We start from the raw sequence: 24,314 nt of genomic DNA, 5'->3' as shown, positions 1-24,314 counted from the left end.
CAACTCAACACCCATAAGAAAGGCAGGACACTGGACTGGGTGGCTGACCTTAACAGTCAGATCATTATCCTAGACAACGCGCCATGTCCATGGTCTGATCACCATATTCTTTCAATCAACTTCACTCCATCTAAGGCGCCCCAAAGCACTACACAGGCCCTTCCCCCCACCTGGAGTCGCAGTGCCCAAGATTTGAATAAAGAAACCCAATCCCCACATTTTACACCACTTCTGCGAGAGAACATTGCCTCCACAGACTCTAACGTACTTGCAAACATCTATGCTGACACGCTAACCAAGGCAGTGAACGCTGTTGCCCCACTGGCCCCCTGCAAACCTAAGCCAGTTGCCCATATTAACACTTGGTTCACAGTCAACCTTGTAGCCCTTCAAACCAAAAAATGACAAGCTGAGGATGAGTGGAAAAAGGTACCTGCAAACACACCCATAACTGCTTTGAACAAGATTGCGAGAGAATATAAGTTAGCCATCGTTGCACCCAAAGTGACAGAGCTGGCCTTTGCGATTCTCGCATTGTAGGCTTATTCACAAGAAATCTTCCGTATTCTCAAAGAATTAGAAACACCAGCACCCCCTGCCCCCATCAACCATCTTAAAAGACAAGTCTTGGTGCGCCAGCATTCAAACCGCCATGAGATCTAAACTTCATTCCGTACAGAATAAAATACTGCTGAAACAAGATCTCATTAAAGGAAGGGCACCCGCCCACACACCCACGATCCCCCTCCCCTCTAACAGCCCACCGACCACAACATTTCAATTCAGAGATTTCCCGGAAGAGGAGACTGCAAATATTATTAGAAAACTCAAACCTTCCAAATGTAAAGGGGATATCTGCCCAGCAACCATTATCAAGGATTGTGTAGACATCCTAGCCCATTTAATTGTTAATTTTATTAATGCATAATTCGCCTCTAACCATGTACCTATTAGTCTAAAAGAATCATGGGTCCTCCCCTGCTGAAAAAACCCAGTTTAGACCTGTCAGCCCCAACAACTACCACCCGATCACCACTGTTCCTTTCCTACTAAGAATTCTGGATAGGGCAGCCTACAACCAAATTCAACCGTTCCTTGAAACTAACCACATCTTGGGCAAGCGCCAATCAGGCTTCAGACCTGTACACAGAACTGAGTCAGCATGGCTAGATCTTAAAAACCAGATTGACAGTTTTAGAAACAAAGGCAAGCCAGCTCTCCTCCTCCTCCTTGACCTTTCAGCTGCTTTGACCTGGTAGACCATAAAACCTTGTGCTGCCATCACACCGCAGCCGCTAACTTCTCCCCAGAAGCCTTGTCCTGGGTTGCTTCATTCCTTGAGGGTAGATCCATGAGCGTCTTCTCAGACTCCGCTAATGCCCCCGACTGCAATCGTCTGTGGCGTCCTACAAGGGTCCTGTATCTCCCCCACCCTCTAGAATAGCTTCACTAAAGCCTCTCTGACCTCTTGGATGGGCTCGGGATAGCCTACACCAACTAAGCCGACGACACCCAAATACTCCTCCCCCCGTCAGGATCTTATGAGGATGACTCTATGACCATCAACAAAATGTACTCAACCATTCAAACCTGGATGGCTAAGAACAATCTCTCCCTAAACAACAACGAGATTCTAGTTGTAGGATCACCAGCAACGCTAAAGAAACTGCCCTTCCAATACTCAGCATTCGTGATCGATGGTATCAAAATCCCGGCTGCAGCGTCCGTGAAAACCCTGGGAGTCCATCTTGATTCCACTCTCTCCCCCAACTCAATGCAATTGCATCCTCAGCAGCATACACTGCCAAACTATTAAATGCAGCTAGATAATTCTTGACCCCATCCAGCTGCCTCACCATAACTCGTTCAATAACTGGAGCAAGACGTGGCTACTGCAATGCCCTCTTTGCAGGCACATCTATGAGGAATATCTGCAAACTGCAGATAGTACAAAACAATGCGCTCCGTACAGCACTAAACATTTCCCAGAGAGACCACATCTCTGCTGCTCGAAAAGGGGTAAAATGGCTGCCAGTCCAGGAAAGGATCAAGTTCAAAATCCTCACCATCACTCGCAAATGCCTTCTGAACACAGCCCCTGAATATCTGCCCCAGAAAATCGTCAGATCTAATCAGTCCAGACCAGCCAGGGCCACCCACCTAAACTGCATCGCACAACCAACATTAAAGCGTACCAGAGCAGGAGGTGCCAGTTCCCGGTTGTGGTGGCATCCCACTGGAACACCCTCCCACACACCCACATCTAAGAGCAAAAATCTCTCACGGGGCATTCAGGAAGGCTCTTAAAACTTGACTTTTCACCTAACCTGTTGCCCGGCTGAACTAACACCCGAGGAGCTAAGAGCCCATTACTGGCTACACAGTTTGTCTGGTTTTTTTTATGTCTGTTGGTCTTTTTGCTCCTAAAGAATTTACAGTGCAACTGGTTCGCAACAGTGCCTTGATGCCTCCGGGCTTAGGCACTTTACGATTGCAAATAAATAAATAAAAAAATAAAACTGAGGCAACACAACATAGTGGGAAAGTCAGAAGAATACCTTTTTGGCAGTAGTTCACAAATTATAACTAAACAGGGATTTTCATAAAGCCCACAGAGAGAAAAAGCAGACTAGAAAACAAAAAGTTAATTTGAATACGATCATGAGTGAGCTCTCATCTGGGCTGCAGGATTTAGGTTGGACATTTAGTGAAACAAACATTAAGAATTGCATACGTTTGTCCAACAGTCCTTACCTTGACCGTTCTATGTATGATGATAGATCAGGAATTAAAAGTACCATGACTCCAGTGCTCTCGGCCCTGCATTTAGTTTTAAAGTCCTTTTCTTAAGTTGTATGACCGCAAGTCTAGAGAAACACAGAAACAAGGAGTAGCACTAGCATCTTTATACACCAGATGCAACCAGCTGCTGGATAAGAACAACCCTGCCTATCTGCTCAACAGAAGTGCATCAATTATAAAAGACCAGGTGACTGGCACTACTGTGGCAATATCTCCATGGATAATAGGATAGCAAGACTCTTGAATAATGGGATGGCACAGACTTATTTTAACTAACGCTTATGGCTTACACCATGAACAAGATGGATCAAAGGGTAGTGATACCTGAGCCTGAGAGATTGAAAGTCCATCACAAAAATGCAATTAGAAAGAAGCGACAGAATAATGAGAACCCAATGAAAACCAAGCATTTGGAATTATAAAAAGAGTAAAGAAGGCAAAATTACCAGTAACAACAAAAGTGATGTCCCAGAGTAAGAAGAAGAGAAAAGGAGAATTTAAAATTCTAACACCAGAGGAAATGTACTCGAAATGTGGGGCTTTGCTTCCCATATCAGAATAAAATGCCGGGGAATAATATGAATAAGGGAACGGAAGAAACCATAGAAATTGCAAGAGTTGAAAGAGGAGAAGACTGCACATCTATGATCTTGGAGACCTGTGACAGTGAGAATGAGTCATTGAGTGAAATTGAAAATGTTGACTATTTGATTTTATTATTATTTTTATTCTCAAGAATTTTAGGAATTTAACACGATTTAAATAAAAATTAAATGAAATCACATATACTGACATATCTAAAAAAGAAACCATCTGAAGCTGGTAGAGGTGGTAGGGTAACAATTCTGCAAGCATCCGTTTTTCATAATTTCCCTATTTCACTTGTTTAATTACTACAAAGGATCTAGAATATGTCAAATGTATTAATGATGAGCATTTAAATGTTATGTTAGGTGATATTTGTATAGTGCCTAATGCTATTGGTATGCCTTGAAGCACTGCAGTCAATGAACGCCATTTAGAAGACCGTAGTCTGTGTTGAATTATAATAAAAGGAGTGGTAAAATGTGTGTGTGCATTCATTGTCAAATTGAAGGTAGGCAGACAATGGCTAGGTCTCTAACGGCAGGCCGTATTGCAAGGGAAAGAGGACGGGAGCTGTGTCAGTGTCCAAGTGGCAAAAGCTATGTGAACAGCTGGACTGAATTTTTCATGCGGCACTCAGCTGTATTCTATGGGTCGCAGGTGAAGTAGGTCTGAAGCATTTGTTTTATTCATGCTGCGCGTGACTGCTGTTACAAGAAACCAAGTGGCAAACTGAATTGAGGTAACTCCAGGAGGCGAAATGTGAGTGCCGCAAAATATTGCAGTGGCAAGTTTAGATGTGGAAAACTTCCATCGGGAAGGCTCCAAAAGGCACAGTGCAAGTGTAACCCAATGTTACAAACGCGAGATTCAGTGTGACAAACTTACATATGGAAAAACCAAGAAGCAAAATGTTAGAGTTGGAAAATATCGCAGTGACCAGAAACAAAGTGACAAACTTACAATTGGGAATATTCCAGGTGCAAAATGCAATTGTGGCAACATATCCCAGTGGCAATATTCAGAGCGGTAAGCCGATATTTGGAAATACTCTGGGGGCAAAATGTAATTGGCAAATATCACAGAGGTGCGATTCAAAGTAGCAAACCTATATTGCGAATGCTCAGGGAGGCAACATGCAGGTGTGGCCAAGAATAACAGTGGCGAGATTCAAAGTAACAGAACTACATTGGTAAATTCTCTGCCACACTTGTATTCTGCCTCCAAATGACCACAGCGCGAGATTCAATGTAGCAAACCTATATTGGGAATACTCTGGAAGGCAAAATGCAAGTGTGGCAAAATATCACAGTGGCGATATACAAAATAGCAAACCTTTATTGGGAATACTGTGGGAGGACAAATGCAGGCATGGCATAATATCACAGTGGCGAGATTCCAAGTAGCAAACCTATATTGGGAATACTCTGTAGGCAGAATGCAGGGGTGAGTCCGGCAGAGATTCCAGTCTCTCTCCAGTTCTCTGTTATTTTTTGTGAGAGCTGCATCCTGCTGTTTCCCTTTCTGGAGCGTTGCGAACTGACTACTATCACTTTAACTATCTAGCTCCACCTATTTAAACACAAGGAGGTGCGTCGCGCCGGTGTGCGAGTCCGGCAGAGAGTCCAGTCTCTCTCCAGTCATGCTCCGGGCACCAATGAGCAACGAATAACAAGCGTTTTCAGCTAATCTGAGATGGATGAAACAGTCCTGCCCCTGGACTTGCCAACAACAACAAAGGCTGATGGCAACTACACTGTTGGAGAAGGTGCTCCCTGCTACTTTAAAGATGAGTGGAAAAGCTCCGAGCGATATGAACATAGCTGCAAAGGCAGCATTGACATTAGCACTGGGTTAATAATGTAGTTGTGGTGGTGGCGTAGCGGTGACATAACAGACGCTGAATTATTAGAGATCAAAAAGGCCAACATGTTTGACAGGAGGGAGGAAACTGACATCCTGGAAAAGGAACCGCCCCAGGAGAACCTACAGAGAGAGATGCGATAAGGGAAAAAACAACAGGAGGTTTATGAACAGGCGAAAGGGGAACATAGGGAGCTGGAGCTGGTCCAGGCTCTCAGCGTTTCAACAAAACCACTAACACAACCTAAACAAGGGCACAAAATATCATTGAGGAACATAATGAAGAACGGATTTCTTTAACGCTGGAGAGTGAAGATACTCCATGTAAAAATGTAAAGGCACAGAGTCTTGAAAGAAATAAGTTTACCACTAATGGTAATAATTCACAGGAGAAGGAATCAAAAAATAGCAATGACAGAAACATACGAGGCATGTGAGGCACAGGAACAGCTCAAAGGAAAGACGATAGTTGCCAGATTTCATCTTAGAAATGAAGTTGAGAAGCGTGACATATGACTGGCGGCCAGACTAAAACAAGACGTGGCAGAAATTTGGGAACGGCTCTGTGAACAGTTTTTACGTTCTCCTTCAACAAAAATTATATTAATAATGAAGAAAATAATGTTTCGATGCCTAGTTTAGCACACAGAGGGAAAAGTCCACATATAAATCCTGACGAAAAATGGTGTGACCTAAATGGGGAAATCATCGGTTTGTGTGATGAGGCGGAAACTGCTAAAACTCTGGGAGATTACACAGTATTTAACAGTCAAGGATATAAGGATGACCTCCAATTAATTGAGGTTCATTCCCTGATTGTGCAGTGCTCGCCAGTCACCTCAATGTTATCGGAGCAATCAGAGGACATTGACTTGATGAAGCACAAGTCACAGCTTTCAAACGCAGCATTGACTCAAATACACAACAATGTCATGGCCGCACTATCAATCTCAATTGCACCATTAAAAAGAATATATGAAGACATAAACACTAGCATGAAAGATCATTGAAGACATACCAGCATGAAAGATCATGACACCCTGCTTGCCATGATTCATGCTAAACTCCTGCACTTGGAAACATTTACTATAATGGTGCAAAAAAAGACTGGATACGGAAGCGGAATCATCTGCCAGATGGCAAGCAAGACTGAGTGATATTGCACAAGGAGAATTCACTGACAAAAACAACATAATGGCAGCACTTTTAGAATGCTTGAAATGGATGAGGAAGAACACAATATAACAAGCTCCAGGCCTTTATAAAAGGAAAAATCACAGCATATTGATTTGAGTCAGCAAGGGAGTACTAAACAGACCAGACATACGAAAGTAACCTCAACTAACAAAACAAATAAAAAGGGGCAAGTACACAGGTAAGACCTCCTCCTGGTTTCGAAATCCTGTCAGAGGTCAATTATGTAGAGCTGTAGTCTCAGGGTGAAGGCGCAATACATGAAAAAGGAGAGAAAGCTTGAGATCAAATGGAAGGAACCCAGCAAAAGAATGACAACTGTGATGAAGTCTGCCTCGTCTCGCAAGAAATAAATGCCTTACCAAAAGGGACGCAGAAATTGACAAGTAAGAAGGTCCTCCAAAGAAATCTCTAGCACTGTTGAGTCAGATTTACCTAATGTACGTAGCGAAGTCTTTGATATTTTTAAAAAACAAAGTAAGAACGCTAAGGTGAAAATACTAGTGCTGACCAATGGTATGGGAAATCAAAATAAAGAAATGGAATACAAAAATGTGAGAGGTGGACCAAAACCAAAGTCACATGGGTTGCAAGCATTTTTGAGAAACCTTCCTATGCCACCAATACAGAATGCAAAGATCGAAGGCACAATGCTCGTCGAACAGTTAAAACCAAAAACTATGACAATTTCCAAAAGAAGTGTCACAATACAGGCTAATTTGGAGATGGATATGTAGTATTCTGCGTTAAAGGGGAAACAAGGTAGACCATTCTGAGTATTACTGACAATGATTAAAAATAATCATAGTGTCAGGGTCATTAAGAATGAAAACCCAAACCCATTCATGCAGGTTACATCCTTACAGCATATATACCAAGATGATGAGTACCCAAGGTACTCAGTAATCTTAAATATCTATGGGAATACAGCTCTGATCACAAACAGGACATATCGGCAAGCAGCTACTGCAATAATAGACAACTGCTACTAAGAAATCAAAACTTGATAATCTGTGGTGATTTAAATATCAAATACCTAGATCAGAGTGGTATCCCGCTGTCGTTTAAACATGAAGCAACATCAAAACGACAAAAAAAAAATGAAATGTGGTACAAGAACTGCCTCACCGTAACTGCTATATGTTGAATGGACAAACAAGAGGTGACATCCCAGGAAAAGTGACATGGCAGAGTGACGCTTCCATTTCAACTATCGACTACATATGGAGTTCCTGTAACTTCAAACATAACATCAGGCAACTAGAGAGTCTAGAAATGGCTGAAAGCGATCATGATGCATTGCCCCTCTCTTGGAATATATGGACAAAGAAACCGCAGCCTCGTCTTCCAATGAATATAATAGTAAATCAAGGAAGAAATCGGCTAAAGTTCAAGGCGAATGACATCGCCCAGCTGAACAATGCCTATATAGATCACCTAAAGAATGGAAGTAGTGGTCTATGCTACCAACCACTACTGGAAAGTTATAAGATCATTCAACTGGCTTCAAATATCCATACCTGAAACGCAAATATCAATATAGTAACATGATAGCAGAATAAAATAAATGCCTGAGAAAAGACCTAAAAAAGTTGAAGAACGTAACTGCAAGCAAAAGAATAGACCTAACTAAAAAGAGAAAACAACAGTATTGGAACTGGCTGCTTAACTGTTCTGATCTTGGTGATCCGCCTTGATGGTCGTGCAGCTATAAACTACCTCCGTCCCCAAGTACCGCTCGAGCAGGTAAAGAATACTGCCCTAGCAATCTTTGAGGCCACAGGTGATGAGTGGCGTCGTCAATCAGATACCCGGAACACCGGAAGGCCCCTGAGTGCTGCAAGGCAAAGGTTAGGATCAGGTATACTATGAACAATAATGGCAGTGCAAGCAAACAGGGAAAAAATGACAAAGCTTACCCTGGGGATGACAGGACAGGTAGTTAACCTGAATAGACAACGAGGGAAGACCGACAGCAGGCTGGGATGTACAGCACTTCCTCCAACTCACACCGGTAGCCAGAGCGTGACCAGATAGCAAGTCCATCCAAGGTCCAGGTGGTGAACCCCAAATGACTCAGGAGACAAAACGTGATCGCCAGGAGCGTGGGTAGAAGTTCGCCAAAACAGAAGGGTAATCCAGAGCAATTCCAGGGCCAGAAAAAGGGTGGTCAAGAGTTCCAAGGGTCCAGAAGATGCGTCGAAACAAAAGGGCAATCCAAGACAAGTCCAAGTAACGGTCCGTGGTCGAGTTTCCAAAGTGTATCAAGAAGAACGAGGGTAATGCCGAACAGGTCTCTGGTGGAAACAGCTGTGAAGCACTGAGTGTTTCCTCTCAGCTCTTTTTGAAGGAAAGGTAGATCACGTGACAGGGCACGTGACCGCACAGGAGCGTCACGTGATGGACAGACGCCATCAGTGATTGGTGTTCGTCCGATGTGGACGCCAGCGTCGGCTACAGGCGATCTCGTGACCAGTCACGTGATCGTCTGAGCGAGACGCGATCAGGTTCCCCCGTGCGCGGAAGCTGGAGCCGCCGACGCCGGAGCCGTCGGGCATGTATGAGACGCCATGGCAAGCGCCAGCACGGAAATGGGCGGAAAGAGGTGGTTCTGCCCCCTCGGACATCCCGCCTGCCGTGTCTTCCCCGTTGGTGTGGGTGGTGGGTACGGGAGCGAATGGTGCCTGGTGAGTGACGGGAGGAGGGCAGGACCGGGGACGTGACAGAGCCCCCCCCCAAAGGCCCACGACCGCGTGGGCTCGCAGGATTATCACGATGAAAACGGGCCAACAAACGGGGAGCATGAACATCCCGGGAAGCCACCCACGAACGATCCTCCGGGCCATAACCCAACCAGTCCACCAAGTACTGCAGGACACCCCGATGAACGCGAGAACCCAAAATAGCCCGGACCTCAAACACATCGGGAGAAGAGACAGAGACGGGAGCAGGAGGAGAAACCAAGCGGGTAGGGCCAGGGCAAGGCTTAAGGAGAGAAACGTGGAATACTGGGTGGATCCGCCAGGCGGGGGGAACCGCCAGACGCAACACCACCGGGTTCAGAACCTTGACTTCCTCATAAGGACCCACAAAACGAGGCAACAGCTTGCGGCAGCCAGGGATTTGTAGATGAAGAGTGGACAGCCAAACCCTATCCCCCACCCCGTAAACGGGCGGAACAGCCCTCTTTTTGTCAGCAGCCGCCTTCATAGAAGCCTGTGCCTCACGTAAGTGGACCAAGGTCTGAGCGTGTACAGATACGATGTCTCGGGCACAAGCCGATGCGGCTGGGGTGTCGGAAGAGGAATAGTCTGGAATGGGGAGGGCACGAGGATGCTGACCGTAGAGTGAAAAGAAAGGTGAGTAACCGGTAGCCGAGTGCAGAGCATTGTTGTAGGCAAATTCCGCAATTTGTAGCAGATTGAGCCATGTGTCCTGGTATTGAAGTGTCAGGCAGCGTAGATACTGTTCCATCGTTTGGTTGACCCTTTCGGTCTGACCGTCACTCTCCGGGTGATACGAAGAGGAAAACCGGGCATCTATGCCCAACAGAGCGGTTAGGGCCCGCAAAAGCGGGAGGTGAACTGGGATCCACGGTCAGAGACCAACACATGGGGCAATCCGAAAAGGCAGAATACATGTGTGAAGAAATGTTTGGCCAAGACAGGGGCTGAGGGAATTCCCTTACAGGGTATAAAACGTGCAAACTTGGTATACGAGTCGACTATGACCCAAATAGTGTCAAACCCATGAGTGCGGGGGAGATCAGTGACCAGATCCATGGAGATCGTATGCCAAGGTCGTGGAGGGATTGGGAGAGATAGGAGCAGACCCAAAGGCCGACCCCTGCGCGATTTGCCCTGGGCACACACCGCACAGGTGTTGACATAGTCCCGTACGTCACGCTTCATCGTAGGCCACCAGCACCAACGCTTAAGGAGATCTAAGGTGCGAAGCTGTCCGGGGTGACCGTTGACGGCAGCGTCGTGAGACCAGGTCAGCGCTTGGTTCCGGGTTTCACTTGTGGGGAGAAGGAGTTTACCCCCCTGAACGAAAGGCAAACCATCTTGCATGACTGGGTCCCATTCCGCCAATGATTGCGGATACCGAGAGGCCCATTGGCGGACAGTGGACAACAAGGAGGGAGTTGGTGTGCATAGACAGATAACGTGATTCTTTCCCAACAGGGTGTCTGGGAAAAAAGGAAGGGTCTCCCCCCCAGGTGAACGGGACAGGGCATCGGCTTTACCGTGCCCAACACTGGGCCTGTGTTTGACCACAAAATCATAAGCGGCAAAGAACAGATTCCACCTGACCTGGCGACTGTTGGTGCACTTCAAGGAAGCAAGGTCCTGGAGATTTTTATGATCGGAGAACACCGTGGTTTGATGTTTGGCACCTAGAAGGTGGTGTCTCCAGACCTGTAGTGCATCCTTAATAGCCAGTTGTTCCTTTTCTGTAACCGTGTAGTGTAGTTCGGTAGTCGTGAACTTGCGGGAGTGGAATGCTACCGGATGCAAACGGTTGGTGGTAGGACAGGTCTGGGATAACACCGCACCTAATGCATAGGACGAGGCATCTGCTTCCAGAATATACGGAAGGTCGGGATCAGGGTGCTGTAATACCGGAGCGGAGGTGAACAGGGTTTTCAGTATGTCAAAAGCAGATTGCTGAGCCGTGGACCATACATAGGGGACAGAAGGGCTAGTGAGTGCCGTAAGTGGAGCCGCAACCGAAGAAAACCCTGATATGAATCTCCGATAGAAGTTCGCGAATCCTAGGAACGACTGCAGCTGCTTGAGATTGGTCGGAGTGGGCCATTCGTCGATTGCCCGTACCTTGGATTGATTCATAGAGAGTCCCTTGGGCGTGATATGGAACCCCAGGAATTCGATTTGATTTGCATGGAACGTACATTTCTCGGGTTTGGCGTAAAGGGCGTTGCTTTGTAGTCGCGACAGTACTTCTCTGACATGTTTTATGTGTTCATCAAGAGAAGTGGAGAACACCAGAATGTCATCTAGATAAACAATTACATAAGCGTTCAAGATGTCGTTAAAAACATCGTCCATAAAGTGTTGGAAGGTAGCCGGGGCGTTACATAGGCCAAAAGGCATGACAGTATACTCAAATAGGCCTTGTCGTGAGCAGAAGGCCGTTTTCCATTCATCACCGTCACGCATGCGTATAAGATTGTATGCCCCGCGGAGGTCTAGTTTGGTGTATATTGTGGCATGGGTGAGTTTGTCCAGCAAGGGAGTGATCAGAGGTATGGGGTAGCGGTTCTTCACTGTGACGGCATTCAAGCGCCTATAATCGACACAGGGACGGAGGTCCCCTTCCTTCTTTGGAACGAAGAATATAGGGCTTGCAGCCGGAGAAGTCGATGGACGAATATGTCCTAGCCGTAAAGCCTGTTGGACATACTCCTGCAAGGTCCGCTCTTCCACCTGAGTAAGGGAGTAGATACGACCCTTCGGGATAGATGCGCCAGGTATCAGGTCGATAGGACAGTCGTAAGGTCGATGCGGGGGTAGGCCTTCTGCCGAACCCTTATCGAATACCGCCTGGAAATCGTGGTAAACAGCAGGTATCCCACCCGTGACAGCCCCTACTGTGTGCATATCATGGTGGTCTGTATTGTCCCCTATAGCCATGGACGTGACGCTTCCCAGGATGCCCGCTGGACTGGAGAACTGAGGTGTTGCCAGGAGGCAGTAGTGTTGGCATGTTTCGGATTCGAATGAAACCTGACCCGTCCCCCAGTTAATGAGGGGATTGTGCAGCCTTAGCCAAGGAATGCCTAAGATTGATCCGAACTGAGGGGTAGAGATGAGATCGAATGATATCGTCTCTTTGTGGTTTTCCTGAACAACCAGCTCTAAGGGAGCGGTCTGTTGCCGGATCGGGCCAGAGGCAAGAGACGTACCATCCACCGCCTGGACCGGTTCAGGACAATCCTTTGTGACCAAAGGCAGGTTCAATGAACCGGCCAAGGCTATGTCGATGAAGCAGCCTGTAGCACCTGAGTCTATCACTATTGACACGGCGTGGGAATCAGTAGCATGGTTCAGAAAGGCCTGTACTATAATGGGTCGCACAGGACCAAAGGTAGGTTCAGAGGTATTCCGGATAGTACTCGCTCCTACCTCTGATCTTAGGGGCGAGCCTTCTGAAAACCCGGGTTTCTGTTTTTCGGACGGCGAGGGCACTCTTTTATGAAATGGCCGTTAAGACCGCAGTAAAAACAGGCATTGTCCGTTCTCCTGCGCTCTCGTTCAACGTGAGAGATAGGGCTGCGGATCCCGCCTATCTGCATGGGTTCGGGGGTAGCAACGGCCGTGGATGGGAGTGGAAACGAGGATGAACCTTCTCCGCGTCGCTCCGATCGTCTGGCATCGACTTGCAATGTTAAGTCCACCAAATCAGCATACACTGTGGGAAGCGTAGGCACTACGGACAAGGCATCTTTCATGGCCCCAGATAAACCCCGGTAATACACCACAGCCTTTTTATTTTCTGGCCAGGAGGTCTCCGCAGACAGCTGATTGAACCTGGTGATGTACTCTATGAGGGTTGAGCGACCCTGTGTGAGATCTAGGAATTCCATGTCTCTAGACTGCGCTTTGTGCCTGGTGTCGAATACTTTCGCCATCTCTTGGGTCAGCAATTCAAAATCGTACAACGCAGGGTGGTTGTTTTCCAGCAATGGGTTGGCCCATGTGGCGGCTACCCCTGATAGATGGGAGAGAAGAAAGGCTGCTTTTGATACTGAATCGGGGAAAGCCTGAGGGCGACACATGAAATGGAGCTTACAGTGACTGATGAAAGTACGGTATTTCTTTGGGTCGCCCTGGTATCGCTCGGGAGTAGCCAAGGGGAAAGGGCTTTGGATCACCACAGGAGCGGCCGGGAAGGAAGGGGGTATGATAGGAGGAGGGTTTTGGGGAGGAATGGTTTCGTCAAATTCGGCTTCTGCAGGTAAGGGATGGCGTGTACTTAGTACCGTGTCGAGGCGGTGGTGGCGGCGGTCATATCAGCGCGTAGGGTTGCAGTAGCGGTTGCCATGTCGACCCTGAGTGCTGTCACTGCCTGCATTAGAGCCGTCACGGGGTCCCCGGCTGAGGTGTCCATAGCTGGACGACCAATAGGCTTCACAGTCTGTTCTGATCTTGGTGATCCGCCTTGATGGTCGTGCAGCTATAAACTACCTCCGTCCCCAAGTACCGCTCGAGCAGGTAAAGAATACTGCCCTAGCAATCTTTGAGGCCACAGGTGATGAGTGGCGTCGTCAATCAGATACCCGGAACACCGGAAGGACCCCTGAGTGCTGCAAGGCAAAGGTTAGGATCAGGTATACTATGAACAATAATGGCAGTGCAAGCAAACAGGGAAAAAATGACAAAGCTTACCCTGGGGATGACAGGACAGGTAGTTAACCTGAATAGACAACGAGGGAAGACCGACAGCAGGCTGGGATGTACAGCACTTCCTCCAACTCACACCGGTAGCCAGAGCGTGACCAGATAGCAAGTCCATCCAAGGTCCAGGTGGTGAACCCCAAATGACTCAGGAGACAAAACGTGATCGCCAGGAGCGTGGGTAGAAGTTCGCCAAAACAGAAGGGTAATCCAGAGCAATTCCAGGGCCAGAAAAAGGGTGGTCAAGAGTTCCAAGGGTCCAGAAGATGCGTCGAAACAAAAGGGCAATCCAAGACAAGTCCAAGTAACGGTCCGTGGTCGAGTTTCCAAAGTGTATCAAGAAGAACGAGGGTAATGCCGAACAGGTCTCTGGTGGAAACAGCTGTGAAGCACTGAGTGTTTCCTCTCAGCTCTTTTTGAAGGAAAGGTAGATCACGTGACAGGGCACGTGACCGCACAGGAGCGTCACGTGATGGACAGACGCCATCAGTGATTGGTGTTCGTCCGATGTGGACGCCAGCGTCGGCTACAGGCGATCTCGTGACCAGTCACGTGATCGTCTGAGCGAGACGCGATCAGGTTCCCCCGTGCGCGGAAGCTGGAGCCGCCGACGCCGGAGCCGTCGGGCATGTATGAGACGCCATGGCAAGCGCCAGCATGGAAATGGGCGGAAAGAGGTGGTTCTGCCCCCTCGGACATCCCGCCTGCCGTGTCTTCCCCGTTGGTGTGGGTGGTGGGTACGGGAGCGAATGGTGCCTGGTGAGTGACGGGAGGAGGGCAGGACCGGGGACGTGACATTAACTTTCGAATACTGAGAGATCAAGAACAAGAAGAGAAGGCAGTAGTACAAGCAAACGCTAGAGTAACATGGGCACTCTTGAATCAAACAACATGTAATCAACAAGCAGTCCTATCCAGCGGAGTAACATAAAGTCAATGGGTTGATCAGTTTTCCAACGTTTTTATGGATCCCAAGACAAAGCCCCCTGTGGTGATGAAAATTTCAGAAACTGGATGGAAAATCAACTTCGACCAATTAGAGATGGAGATTTCAATAAGAAAATTTAAATCTTCTAACGATGCAGGACCGGGTGGCCTCACAAATAATTTAGTAAGAAAAGAACCGGCAGCTTGGGATAAATGGATATAGAAAATAATATCACAAATAGTAAAAATGGATTAACCTTCCTGGACAACTGCAATTATTGTACCCATATTTAAACAAGGAGACAAAACAGATCTGAAAACGTATAGGCAATGGCTTTATTAGATGTAATTGGTAAAATATTGGCATCAAATATAGAAAAACAACTTGTATCATGGGCCAACAAAATAAAAACTATGGATCCTAGACAGACCAGGTTCACGAAAGGGACAGGCACAGAGTTACATTTATTTATCTTAAATGTACTCAAAATGCATGCAATAAAAACCAAAACGAATTTACATCTAGCATTTATTGACCTGCAAAAGGCGTTTGATAGCGTGGATAGAGGTAGACTCTGGGGAAAAAATGCAAGCCTGGAAATGTCCAAAAGAACTGCTGCAAGTGATCAAAGCCTTCCACTCTAACACCTCAATTCAAAGCAGGTTAAACAAACAAGGAGAGCTCTCCTCTAAAATTCAAACAAATAAAGGTGTAACACAAGGTTGCCCAATGGAGGCTACACTTTTTAATTTGTATCTAGCCGACTTATCCAAATCATTATTGGAGGCAAAGGACTTAGCACCGAAAATGAATGGTCAACAAATAGCATGGATCATATATGCTGATAACCTGGTGCTCATTGATCAGGCATAGTTGGGTTTTCACAGCAATTGATCTGACTGGAAAGCTATATGTGAATAAACAACCTTTCAATAAATACAAATAAATCCAAAATAGTAACATTCAATCAAGGTGTTAGAAGTAAAAAGCAGCCATTTAACTGTTACCTAGGGAATGACAGTCTTGAACAAGTCGTGTCTATCAGATACCTCGGAGTTCAGTTTAATAAAACCTTTGGTGAAGGAACCTGGATAGAGTTGTTGGTATCAAAAGCTAAATTACTAGCTGCACAAGGAGCAATAATTCATGCAAGTTATGGAAAATTCACAATGATACCGCTACTAATCTTCGATAAACAAAAAGTGGTTCCAATAGTTACATAAGGAGGTGAAACGGCTTTGAGTATGATATGGTCAACCTGGAATTTAATTGAAGGAATATTTTGGAAAAGAGTCTTCTTCATCCAAAAACTACTCCGATGAGTGCAATTCGTAGTGAACTAGGTCTGCAATCATTGCATTCATTAATAATATGGAAAGGTTTGGCATTCTTCAGGAAAATGACGATGAAAGACTCTGCAGAAAAGGCACCAAACGGGCCCTAACTTCTTAGCAAGTGGTTGTTGTGCAGGATGGCTTACAGATTCCAATCAGGAAGGCAGGGGAGAGCAGTGAGAGAGGGCTGCAAACATTTTTTTTCTTCCCTTGTGGCAATTCAAACTGTACTGGATAATGCAGGGGATGTACAAGTTATGGGTTTTGATGCATACATAATGAGTGAATTAAAGAATGCCTTTGCTGACAGTACAAAAGTACGGCAAACCAATAAAGCACAGAAAGTACATCTATTTTAAAGTGTGTAGATAATCTATACATTAACTGCACAAGAGATAACAATAAAATAATTGAAGAATGAACGTACAAGAGCAAATTCAAAGACAGGGAAGATGATTGGGAATGGCTTCCACAACCACCAGATGCAAACACACATCCCTGTGCTCAAGGTTCTTACATTCTGGGTATTCCCCTCCTTCATCGCGCAGAATCTTGATGCCAGTTGTCGCTTCTCTCCCCCTGATGCTCAACTCCAAACTCCTCTTGATGTCTCTTAACCTCCACCTCCTGGTGCTCCAACCTCCACTTGATGCTCCTAAAGCTCCTCCTTCTAAAGCTCAACTCCAAACCCCTCCTGATGTTCCTTAATGTCCTCCTCCTAATATTCCTTCTCCCCCTCTGGCCCCCAGCCTGTTATACTCCAAGCTCCCTTCACAATCTCATATCTGCACTGCCGACTTGCTCCAAACCCCTACCAGCACCTGTGTTTCCAAACACCCACACTGCTTTCTTTTTATCCGGTGGGTGTCTCTCCCCAGTTTTTTTATTGTGTTTAAATGTTTGCACGGCTGTGCCATGATTAGTGACAAAAGAGGATTGGTTCACTGTGATTCTGTTATCTGAACCATGGGTGTCTGTTTGAAGAACCTCAACCTTGAGTCTTGGGAGGATAGCTCAGGGGCAACGTGCTCGCCTTGGAAGCATGACGACACGGAGCAACACAGGTTCGATCTCCGGGTCTACGCTTAGAAACCTCTGGGTATTAAGCGCGTTATAAATAACCTATCAAATCATATCATATCATATCATGACCTGTATGTGGCAAGGTGGTTTAATCTGCAATCTTGGATTTACTATTGGAGTTCATTTGCACAGGCATGCCGGCATCATGCGTCCGCAATGGAACCACGCCTCTCCCCAAACTAGCAGTCAAGGCTTGAACTGTATCAGTAATGTACTCAGAACATTTGGGTATGCAAGGGACTTTTTGTTGCCTGATCTGCCTTGTGGAAAGTGTACTATTGCTGCATGTGCAAGGATGTTAGAAGGTTGGGCTGTCCTCAAAGGGCAAGTGTTGTTTATTTGCCACGTGGGGTTGTCCTCTACTACATGAAAGGGATTACGTGAAGGTTACCAGAGGGACCTCCCCATACCTGAGGTCCATCATTCACTAGTTTGAGTAGGCCCCAGGCCCCTTGGTCACCCCACCCGATAGCCCCAAAGGTCGCCAGTGGAATTAATTTCAAGTGCTATAATCCCATGGCATCCTGTGTCTCCATTTAACACCAATGTAACCTAGATAATTGCTTTTTTATATATGACTTAAGCACAAGGCATACTGTTTACTATCACCCTTGACAACAACCCTCTCTGAGAAAAAGTAAGAAATAGGATTCCACCTCAATGTAATGCAAACCAACGTACACTACAGTGCTCTGCTGCTTCGTAAAGCTAGGTCTGCACTACTAATTATCCACAATATAATACAATAATACAAATCGATTAAAAAACCACAGTGCAATGTTTTATTTGGATCTCATCCTGTTTGAAGAGCTTGCCACACAAGGGAAAAAAGAAATGGCTGTTCATAAATGTTTGAGACCTTTATGCTAATGTTGTCTTATTTCTGTCCGCAGGCCTTTTTTTCCACACGAACTGCGTCAGAGTTCAAGTCTCCTTGAGAGAGTTCCATTTCTGGATTTACCTTCAGATCGAATTTTAAGGCTTGCAGAGCCCAAAAAACGCTCGGAAACCTCTCTGGATCAAAGGTAAAAACAGCAGAATTATGACTGATAAGAAATCCAAGGGTATTTTATAACTTAGAAATGCATATTTTGTATTCAAAGTCTTCCGTGAAATATCGTTACCCAGTCCTTGCCTTGTTTTGCTCTACCCCTAGGCACGCGTTTTTTTTCTCAATATTCCCAGTGAACCCATTTTTATGTTTATACTAAAATGTTGAAATTGACCTGTTGCCAGTGCATGTTTCCCTTCCCCTCAGCCCCCTTCTCTCCTAATATTCAGACCTGCAATGCCAACGCACTCACTGGTTGTTGCCATTGATGCCATCATGCTACAGGAAAGTGGCTTTGTTATAGAGGCACCCCGAACCACCTGCATGTCACAAGAGGTCACACCTGCAGACTTCACCCTTTGAACTGTGACCTGAAGGTTACACAGAGATCGCTCAGGTCAATGAGCTGACATACCTCAAGGGTCTTGGGTGCTATCAACAAATGCATTAAATAAATAAATAAAATACTGGCATACGATACATTGGGGCCAGAACCATATAATATAAAAATCAGAGAAGCAGGCACACATGTACTTGCTCCAGAATGTAAACCTTTACAAGGCTTTGTCAGAGCCATATACTGCTTATAATTCACCCTGCTTTCTTTTCAGCACTGCACTATTGCCCTCAAATAAGGGCTCTCCCCAGGGCTGAATGTTTTATGCCAGCATTTTGTGTTATCCTGGCTCTCAGTTTTTGTTCTCGTCAGGATTGATTGAAACTGCACCCTACACTGCATTATTAGTTGATTTAAATTATTGTGGTCAGAAATTGGATCCCACATGGAATATTCCATTTATTTTTTTATTTTTTGCACACGAGGCATGCTAAAGTTGGTCTCACAAAGCCAACTGCGGTGCATTAGTGCTGCACCATTACAAGTTCACCACTGCCAGGCTGGATTCTATTTGCATTATGTTCAAAGGTTAAAGGGGTGTGTTCTAAAGTAGCTCTTTATAAAAGAAAGTTCTATAGCGACCACAGACATTGCTGTGAATTAACTTCCACAGGAGATTGACGCATTCATGGTCTGATTTCTCAATTATTAACTCACATGCCCTAAATTGCCCTAATAAACTACCCGGATACCTTCTAGAATTGGAAATGCAAAATGAAGACGTTCCTGCTTATCCAGGATACAAGGCAGGCCTGCAGAGACGATTCGACCACAGACTTAACACGGACCCTTTCTGCAGACCGTCGTGGGATGTTCCCCAGGTTTATGGAACCCCAGAACATCTACCAGAGCCATTGCAAATCCAGTTCTAATCAGAGGACAAAGGGTAGACTTTGTTTACTACACTGTACACGACGGGCGCACCACACCTGCAGCGTTCTTCCTTTTATAAAAAGAGAGCACACGTTCACTAAACCATCATAACAGAAAAGCTACGCGAGAAACGGGAAGTGCTGCTATCTGAAAAGAGTGCAAGACTCAAACTTGTGAAAAAGTCAAGCTGGCTGTTGTGGGCACTATCAGCCCTGTGCTCAAGGGGATATTGGTGTGTCTTGCAGCCTGGCTCCAACTCGAGGATTTCCCCGTGCCAAAGCCCTGATTCTGTGGGCCAGACCAACTGAAAACCCAAAGATCTCTCTTCGAGGGACAGGCCACCAACTGATAAAGATGAATCGAAACTGCAGAGGAAATATGTTGACGTCATTCACACCTGAGGGGGGTGAGAGACCACTGCATACATCTGTTAGGGCAAAAGAAGCAGCACTGATGTTATACCCCTGGAAAGGGCGCTACTACTACTGGGTTGCTTTTCATGCTAATGGGAAGGTGAAGAATGAAGGTCAAGAGGGGATATAGTCATTGCTGAGCATGGTACAAGGATGTATTGCTATGTTCATAATCATGCTATAATCTGTACTATTGTGTCACAAGAGATGTGATTATGAGGCGACCTAACCTTTATTGAAAATCAAGATTGTTTTCTCGTGTAATGGATCAGAGACTCGTTTGGGCTACTTAGCATTGACCCAATTGCACACATAGGGACAGTGCTGTAAAAATCCACTGGCCAATGGAATCCCCAAGTATCTATCCAGAGCTGTTCGGGAACCCGTTTCAACGAGCCCCAGCACATACATGTTGATTTCTATCCTCCATTAAAGGAAGGAAGACAGCACGCGGTGAGTGTCGAGTGCTGCTTCCTTGACTGACTACAGATGCAGACGCTGACAAAGCTGGATACTAGCTTATGATATGCATTGTTTGTGACCTTAATGGAATGTGGGTGATGGGCAGGACTCCCCTGTCCTTCTGATCTTGGAGTGGGGGTACCCATTTTGTGTCCTCTTTTCTCCAACCTACTCCCATACTCAGTAGATTATTCTGTTTTACCACAATATGCATTGGGGCTGGCATGCATGCCCTCGGATCCAAGCCAAAGTACATCATGCAAGAGAGAGGGCAACAGAACATCATTGAGCCTCTGGCAGTGAAATTGGATGAAGGTACCTAGGTTTGATGAAGTCTCCTTGCTGACCTTGCTTGTGGGCGGTTGAATCGCCAAGGGGACCAGGTGCATATTAAAAACCACATGATTCTGAGCCTGTGGTATAGGGTGGGTCCTCTGACTACCTTCACCATGCCGAAGGAGCTTGTCACATTTCTGCCTTAACAGTTTCTGTCCCTCAGGTGCAGTTCTGTAGAGGCTACAGTGCCGGCAAGCTCGGCACCCATCGCATGGTTGCAGAAATCATATACATCCTAGAGAGGGAGGACCGGGACTTGAACTCAGATGGGAAACTTGAGAAGTAGCCAGCCAGTCACCTCATAAGCACATACAACTAAGACCGGTTAGGCTAAGGGAGTCCACGGCTAAGGCAGAACCATGGTGTGGCAAGCAGAGAGAGGACCAGAAGGACTAGCCAACACCAAGCCCCATATCAGAACTGAAAGCCCTCCCCAGGGGCGCAGCACTCATCAGCCAGTCCCCATCCCACCTTCATAGTTAGACACAACTGAGTTCCCTTGGGACAGAGATAGACTGGAAGGTGGGGTCAAGGTCCTATAAAAGGAAGGGTCTGTTGCAGAAGGCTGTGGAAGTTGGGAAAAGAGCTCATTTGGAGATGGCTTGCAAAGGGAGCCAATGGAGCTGGAGCAGGGAATAGGAGGCTAGAGGCTGCGCAAAGAGGTGTCATGAATCGGAGATGATTCCCCCAGACAACCTGGCCATGGACCCTTCCCATGTGGCCAGGGAAAGGTAGATGCTTCCTGATCTTGACCCTGGGGGTGGTGTTCTCTGGGATCACATGGGGGAAGGGGAGTATCAGGTTAGGAGGACTAGGAAAACCCATTCATTAACTTTCCCAGAGACCCTACAATCCTAATGGCCTGTAAGATTGACACTGTAAAAGGAAAGTCCCACATTGCCCAAAGTACTGGGACGAGGAAGAGGGATTCTGAGGCCCTACAATGCAAGCTATAGTCGAGTGGTTCTAATGACCCACACCTGAGTGGGACTATTAAGTATATCAGACCCCATCAGGTGCAGGCCATTAGTAGTAGTAGCACCAGGAAGATTAGTGCAAGGTGGAGTGCTTGCAGAGACTCGACGTTGCAGTAGCAGAAGAAGAAAAAAAGCAGAGACACCGGAGCCACTGCTATTTACAGAGCGAACAATGGTCCAGAGAAAGTCTCTCGCCTGGATGGCCTTGCATGCCGAGGTTGTTCGGCAGGAAACATTGCTGTGAAAAGCTTTTCCCCTTTTGATGGCCTTGAATGCAGAGGTTGCGCGACTGGAAGCGTTATTTTGCAAAGCTTTCCTCATTGTAACTTGTACTCAGATGGCAGGCAAGCACCAGGCTGTTCCTGGAGCAAGGAACGCTTCTCTTCCGACCAGTGCGTAACGTGGGAAGCAAAAGGAAGCAGGTTGCCATGCAGAACGAAGCAGAGGAAGCTGAAGTCACTGAGGCAGCGGAGCGAGCCGACGCGTCTGTAGTAACCAGTGTATTCACTACTGTTGTGTAACCCCAGAATGCTCCGAAATAGCCTCCTGGACATAAATACTAGTCTTGAATACCAAACTGATGTAAAGAAGTTTAAGTAGCAGAATACGAATAACCTTGAATACCAAACTGATGTTGTTAGGGAGAATTCTCTGTTAAGGCTAATTTCCCAAACCTAGCTTTGCCGGATTTTTGGGGTTTATTTTTTCTCTCCTGCTAAGAGTGAGACTCTTTTACTCCCACTCTTAGACATGATTTGAGGTGTTCCTTTGACTTTGTATGTGTTTTATGGGCTATGGGGTCCTTTACCCCATAGGGCTTCATGTGTTTTTGGTATGTGGGTTACACCACACCCTGAGTGCAGTAACTCAGTGGTGTCATGGTGTCATAGTGACCCCCAAACATAGACTCCATACCCTGGGGCTGACTACTGTCTCCCAGGGCATGTAAAGTTACCATTGGCTTTACTGGTCCAAATTATGAACAGAAACCAGTACAAACCATCATATTGTGGACGTACTGGTCGGGGCAATTCGATTGCCCCGGGGTCTGTTGTTCGAGGGGGCACGTCTCCGTCCCCCCTGATCGAGGTTTGGCTGGTGGCAGTGGATACTACTTTTTATATTCGACCGCGAATATTTTCCTATGGGATTTTCCCATTGTTCGAGGCTACCACTTTTTAATATAGCCTCGAACATACTGCCGGTTTATTAAATTAATATAAAATCACCGGTTGGTATTTTTTTCCGAAACTCGGTTCCAAAATGGCGTTTGTGTTCACTTCTGTGACTCCAACCCAAGTCGGGCCCTTTGTTCCACTTTTTGGCGGGCTTCTCCACAGAAGCCTCCAAAAGTGGTGCCACTCTGTCTGGGTACCACATGGGGTGTGGGAGAGGGTTTAGGCACCCTGGACTGAGTTGCCTTGGCAATTCAAGTCACAGTCTTGTGTGATTGGCCCAAGTGGTGAGCCGCCCGGCTCACCACTTAGCATGTTTGATTGACAGCTAGGCTGAATGAATGGGGGTTTGCTGCATAAAAGCAGGTCTTTGGGGACTGGAACTTCAGAAGTCGCCACAGGACCTAAAGAATCCGAAGAGGGAGAAGCTGAGCCGACCTGCAACGACGACACCACCAGTGGAGCCCTGCGGAACCGTCTCACCACTTTTCCCGACGACAGAGGAGATCTCCAGCCCAGAGAGACTTCTTCCTTTGACTGGTGGGGATAACCAGTTTGCCCGCCTTTTCGCCATCCCGGATCATCTTGTGGCCGCCTTGCCTGTGCCAAGCATCCCGGCAACCGGGATACCACGGTTTTTCCACTACCGCGAATAAAAGGGTCATACCTTTTAACCCGAGAACTCCGCGGCTGGTTTCTTCCCTGGCAGTGCAACGACCTCCAGCTTTCCTCCACGTCGAGACCATCTGTTCCTCTGGACGACGCCGTCACTTGCACCTGCTGCCAGGAACAACTGCCCCCGCTGGAGGATCCTCTCCACTTTGAAGGTACTGTGTCCGCCTGGCCTCCCTCACAACGGTCTGTGTGGGGTGACTCGTAAAGCCTCCACTTTCCACTTGGGTTGACCCTAGGCTGGCTAACTGAACTTTTCTGAGCTGACTTAATTCTTTTCTGAATTCCCTGCAAGACTTTTGAAGACTTTTAAACTGTGTGATCTTGGGCACATTGGTGCTCTATTCTCTCTAAGAGAGAGCCTGGCCTCTGAACTTTTTGCTTACAAGTAGACTTGACTTTCCTGCCTTGCTGGGTGCTTCTAAAGTATTGTGTTGTGTGCTTTTCTGCCTTTTCCCCTCCCTTTTTCTTAACTTATTGGAGTGCCATCTTTAGTTAAGCGCTCACCTCTGTCTGTAAATAAGTGATGTTAACTAAGACTTGTCTAATAAGGAATAAGGGATGTACATCTAGTAATAGTGACTGTGTGTTGAATTTACCTCTTTTTGTGCTAGTGTAATTTACAAGTGTGTCTTTAAATAAATAATTATATACTTTTACACCCAAGCTCTGGTCAGTGTTTGCTTGTACTACTGTGTCTCTGTATCTATTGTGTATACTCTGCATACTGCCTAACTCATCTTGAGAG

The 24,314-nt window shown here is 46.4% G+C and overlaps 1 protein-coding gene across 1 annotated transcript in view; it reads left to right on the top strand.

The window, feature by feature from the left end:
- Nucleotides 1–24,314, top strand: part of SPMAP2L (sperm microtubule associated protein 2 like) — a 368,678-nt gene that overhangs the window by 212,538 nt on the left and 131,826 nt on the right. Inside the window, exon 8 of the mRNA XM_069626161.1 lies at nucleotides 18,104–18,235. Within this exon, the coding sequence (XP_069482262.1) occupies nucleotides 18,104–18,235 (132 nt within the window). The remainder of the gene's footprint in view (nucleotides 1–18,103; nucleotides 18,236–24,314) is intronic.

This window comes from Ambystoma mexicanum, chromosome 6p (assembly GCF_040938575.1).
Source record: "Ambystoma mexicanum isolate Mex_15411 chromosome 6p, UKY_AmexF1_1, whole genome shotgun sequence".
Classification (NCBI taxonomy): Eukaryota; Metazoa; Chordata; class Amphibia; order Caudata; family Ambystomatidae; genus Ambystoma; species Ambystoma mexicanum.
This window is presented reverse-complemented; position numbering and strand designations above follow the sequence as displayed.